Source organism: Chiroxiphia lanceolata, chromosome 28 (assembly GCF_009829145.1).
Source record: "Chiroxiphia lanceolata isolate bChiLan1 chromosome 28, bChiLan1.pri, whole genome shotgun sequence".
In the NCBI taxonomy this organism is placed as follows: domain Eukaryota; kingdom Metazoa; phylum Chordata; class Aves; order Passeriformes; family Pipridae; genus Chiroxiphia; species Chiroxiphia lanceolata.
In genome coordinates, this window is record NC_045664.1 from 4,511,755 (window position 1) to 4,516,826 (window position 5,072).

The window sequence follows — 5,072 nt, forward strand, 5'->3', positions numbered from 1 at the left end:
GCCTGGCTGAGCTAGGTGGGATGGGGGATCCTCAGCCCCCTATGAGTGGAGCCCCAGGGGTTTGTAGAACTAATTCAAAGATGTCTGGACAAGGTAACTAGAAATAGGAAGTTAACTGTTGGAAGTTTATTAGTTACACATTGGCCTGCACTGGCACAGGAAGATTTTTAAGACTTGGCAAACCACAGAAAGGAGAAAATGCCTGGAAAAAAAAGGAGTGTTGTAGGTTCATAAGGGAGTTGCCACTTTGTGAGGGTCCTGAGTTAAGAACAGCCCCCACTGGAGGGCACTGGGAAAGGACAGGGTACAGCTGCTGGGTGCAGGGTTGGGTCACAGGGCACAGGGCACAGGCACTGGGTGCAGGTTTGGGTGCTGGAGCCGTTGCAGAAGGGGTGCTGAGCTGTGCCATGCCAAGCTGTGCCAGGCTGATCTTAACTAAGCCATGCCATGGCAGGCAAACCATGCCATGCCAGCAGTGCCACACTACATGAGCCATGCTGTGCCATTCTAAGCTGTGCCAGCAGTGCCATGTCAGCTGAGCCGTGCTGTGCCATGCCAAGCCAAGCCAGGACAGCACTGTCATGCCATTCCAGCTGTGCTCTGTGATGTTGTTACAAGGTGTGTTTGTGGCACCACGCCATGGCAGCTGAGCCATGCCACGCTAAGTTGTGCTAGCAGTGCCAAGCCATGCCATGCCATGTCAGCCATGCCAAGGTGTGCCAGCAGTGCCATGACAAGCCCTCCGAGCCGTGCCACACCAAGCCGTGCCAGCAGAGCCCTGCCATGCCCTGGTAAGGTGTGCTAGCAGTGCCAATCATGCCATGCCATGCCATGGTAAGGTGTGCTAGCAGTGCCAAGCCTTGCCATGCCATGTCAGCCATGCCAAGCTGTGCCAGCAGAGCCATGCCATGCCATGGTAAGGTGTGCTAGCAGTGTCAATCATGCCATGCCACACCAAGCTGTGCCAGTAGAGCCATGCCATGCCCTAGTAAGGTGTGCTAGCAGTGCCAATCATGCCATGCCATGCCATGGGAAGGTGCGCTAGCAGTGCCAATCATGCCATGCCACGCCGAGCTGTGCCAGCAGTGCCGCGCCGTGCCAGGCCATGCCGTGCCGTGCCGTGCGGTGCCGTGCCCGCCGAGCCCCGCAGCCGCCGGGCTGCGCTCGGGCCGGTGCCGCGGTTCTCCCCCGCGCGGCGGCGCGGGGCGGTGGCGGCGGAGCAGCGGCGGCTCGCCCCCCCCACCGGCGGCTCTCCCCGCCCCGGGGGCCCGGCCGGGCGCGGATTGGTGCGCGGCGCCGGCCCCCTCGGAGCGCGGCCGCCATCGGGGCTATTTGACGTGTCGGTGGGGCCGGGGAAGGGCTTCGTCTCGCCGGGGCCGCCGCCGCCGCCGCTCCGCCGCCCGCCCGGCCCGGCCCGGCCCCGCGGAGCCCGGGCACCCCCCCCCTTCCCCCGCCCCAAATGAGCGGCGCTCCCGGCGGGCCCCGGCCGAGGACCCCGCCGAGCCGCGGAGCCGCGGCCGCCCCGTCGCCCCGGCCGCCCCCCGCCGACCCGCTGCGCCAGGCCAGCCGGCTGCCCATCCGCGTCCTGAAGATGCTCAGCGCCCACGGCGGCCACCTCCTGCACCCCGAGTACCTCCAGCCGCTCTCCTCCACGCCCGTCAGCCCCATCGAGGTCAGTGCCCGCCGCCCCCCGACCGCGGCTCGGACCCCCCGGCTCCCCCCGCCCGGCGCTCCCGGTTCTCCCGGCCGGGCTCTTCCCGGGCCGGCGCTCCCGGCTCTTCCCGGCTCGGCGCTCTCGGTTCTCCCGGCCGGGTTCTTCCCAGCCCGGCTCCCCCGGCTCGGCGCTCCCGGTTCTCCGGCCGGACTCTGCCCTGCCCGGCGGACCCCGCTCCTGCCCTCCCCGCCGCCGCAGCCGCAGCCTCAGCCTCGTTCCCCCCCCCCCGCTTCCCACCCGGTCCTTCTCCCCGGCCGGGCGCGTCCCCCCGCCCCGTCCCCCCCATCCCCGCGCCCTGGCTCGGCGCCGGGCCCGGCCCCGGGGTTTCGGGGGGTGGGGGGCGAGGCGGGTGCGGGGGCGCCGTCGGGGTCCCCCCTGACCGGCTCCGCTCCGCCCGCAGCTGGACGCCAAGAAGAGCCCGCTGGCGCTGCTGGCCCAGACCTGCTCGCAGATCGGGAAGCCCGACCCGCCGCCCTCCTCCAAGCTGAACGCCGTGGCCGCCGCCGCGCCCGCCGCCGAGAAGGAGCCCACCGCCCGCCCCGCCGCGCTGAAGCCGCCGGGCAGCGGGGACGCGCCCGCCGAGGACAAGTCCAGCTTTAAGCCCTACTCGAAGGGCGGCGCGGAGCCGCGCAAGGACGGCGGCGGCGCGGACAAGGCCGGCTTTCGGGTGCCCAGCGCCGCGTGCCCGCCGTTCCCCCCGCACGGCGCCGCCTCGCCCGGCGGCTCCCGCGGGGCCTCGCCGCAGCACCCCGACCCCAAGGGCGCCGAGGAGAAGAAGGAGCCCGAAGGAGGCAAGCCCAGCCCCGAGGGGACGGGCGGGGGGCTGGGGCGCGGGGCGGTGGAGCCCGGGGCGCACGGCGAGCCCCCCTCGGGCCGCAAGTCGGAGCCCCCCGCCCTGCCGCCCGCCGGCCATGTGGCCCCGGTGTCGCCCTACAAGCCGGGCCACTCCGTCTTCCCGCTGCCGCCCTCCAGCATCGGCTACCACGGCTCCATCGTCGGCGCCTACGCCGGCTACCCGTCCCAGTTCGTGCCCGGGCTGGACCCCACCAAGCCGGGGCTGGTGGGCAGCCAGCTGCCGGGGGCTCTGGGGCTGCCGGGCAAGCCGCCCAGCTCCAGCCCGCTCACCGGGGCCTCGCCGCCCTCCTTCATGCAGGGATTATGCCGGGACCCGTATTGCCTGAGCTACCACAGCGCCTCGCACCTGGGCTCCAGCAACTGCTCCAGCTGCGTGCACGACCCCGGCAGCCTGAAGAGCGGATACCCCTTGGTGTACCCCACGCACCCCCTGCACTCGGTGCACACCACGCTCTCCTCCAGCGGCACCCCCAGCCTGCCCGGCCACCCCCTCTACACCTACGGCTTCATGCTGCAGAACGACCCCCTGCCCCACATATGCAACTGGGTGTCTGCCAGCGGACCCTGCGACAAGAGGTTTGCCACCTCGGAGGAGCTGCTCACCCACCTACGGACCCACACGGCCCTGCCGGGGGCCGAGAAACTCTTGGCGGGTTACCCTACCTCCGGGCTGGGCTCCGCGGCCTCCTGCCACCTCCACCTCCCGCCTGCCACCCCCGGGAGCCCCAACACGTTGCCCGCCTCGCTCTCCTTGAGGAGCCCACACACTTTGGGACTAAACAGGTACCACCCCTACGGCAAGAGCCACTTGCCCACGGCCGGCGCCCTGCCCGTGCCCTCCTTGCCGGCCGCCGGACCTTACTACTCCCCGTACGCGCTCTACGGCCAAAGACTCACGTCAGCTTCCGCACTGGGATATCAGTAACCCCGCAGCTCCCGAGCCCCGGCCCCCCGCGCCCTCCTTGGACTCTGTATTTATTACTGTATGTTAGCTTAAAGCTGGGAATATAAGTGCATTATACACCAATGAATCAATGGTATGCAAAAGTCTGTGTAAAAAAAAAAAAAAACAAAAAACAAAAAAAAAAAACCCACCCCGAAAAAAAAGAAAAGAAAGAAAGAAAAAAAAAACAACCCCTCTTTACTTTGCAGGTGTGGGGCTTTGATTTTTTTTTTCCCCCCCCTTCTCGTTTCTTTTGAATATTTTTTTTTCCTTCCCCCTTCTTAATTTCCCCCCTGAGAAATTCTTGCATGACTCCTGCCACACATGGAAAAGAAAAAAAAAAAAAAGGCGTTTTCCTCCTCCCCCTCCGCGTTTATCGCTCTGGAATTCTGTTCTCTGCGTTTGTAATTTGCAGATATAACTCTCTTTTTTTTGTAATTTTTTGCTTTTTTAAATTTTTTCCTTTTTCCCTTTTAAATTTTTTTTATTTTTTTTTTCCTTTTTAATTTTTTTTTAAATTCACTTTTCTTTTTTTTTCCTTTTTTTTTTTTTTTTTTATGTTTTGGTGTTTTTTGGGGTTTTTTTGCGCTGTGTCCGGGGCCCCGAGGGAGGGGGAAATCTGTGGATGCCGGCTGGGCGATGGTTGCTCCCCACCTCAAGCCGTGCTCCCCCCGCGGCCGTGCCCCGCCGTGGGGCTGCAGGACCCCGCGTGTGTCCCCCCACGCCCCCAGCCCGGGGGGCTCGAGGAGCGGCGGGCGCAGCGGCAGGACCGGCGGCCCCGGGCGGGCGGACGAGCCCCCGGTAAGTCTGATTTTGTTAATAAACGGCTCTTGGTTGTAACCCACGCTCTGGTCTCGTCTCGTCCCTCCCGGGGGGTCCGCCCGGGGCCGCGGGGTCTCAGCACCATCTAGTGGTGGCGGGTCCCGGGCACCGGAGCCCCGCGGGACCGAGCACCGGAGCCCCGAGCGCGGCCCCGGGGGGCTCGGGGCGGGCTCCGGGGGGGTCTCCGAGCCGCTGCTGTGCCCCCTCCGTCCCCCCCCTTCCTCCCCGCGTGTCCGTGCCCCCCGGTGTTCCCACGCGTGGCGGCGGAGGGAAGGTTCGAGAAGGTGTTTGAGCGGGGATCGATGCGGGAGCCCCGGTGCCCCCGAGGCGCTGTGGGGAGCGGGTGGTCGCAGCCCCCCGCGCACAGCGGGGGTGCAGTTTTAGGGGTGGAATTGCGGTAGAACTGGGGTCCCAGACCTCGGTGTGGGGGCCCCTGGTGGGGGTCCTGTTCCCCCATTTAATCTCTGTGCCAGGAGATGGGGGTGATGAATGGCTCTGGCGTCGGTCTGGCTCCATCCCCGCTGTGTTGGGGGGCTCGGCCGGGCAGGGGGCTGTGCCAGGCAGGAGGCTGTGCCAGGCAGGAGGCTGCCACCCACCTGCCCATCCCACTCCCCAAGGAGGAAAGGGCTTTTACTCCAGCAGTGGGACCGCCGGCCGAGCCCCCACTCCCCAGTGGAAACCCCATTGCCCCACACCACTTTGTTTTTTCTGCCTCACTCCTGTTGCGTTTCGGGTGAG

At 66.3% G+C, this 5,072-nt stretch overlaps 1 protein-coding gene across 1 annotated transcript; it reads left to right on the forward strand.

The window, feature by feature from the left end:
• Nucleotides 1-1,459: 1,459 nt before the first annotated feature.
• Nucleotides 1,460-3,859, forward strand: ZNF703 (zinc finger protein 703). The gene is made up of 2 exons (XM_032712630.1): nucleotides 1,460-1,672; nucleotides 2,115-3,859. Exons 1-2 carry the CDS (start codon nucleotides 1,460-1,462, stop codon nucleotides 3,492-3,494), a joined length of 1,593 nt encoding a protein of 530 aa, XP_032568521.1. The 3' UTR covers nucleotides 3,495-3,859.
• The last annotated feature ends 1,213 nt before the right edge of the window (nucleotides 3,860-5,072 follow it).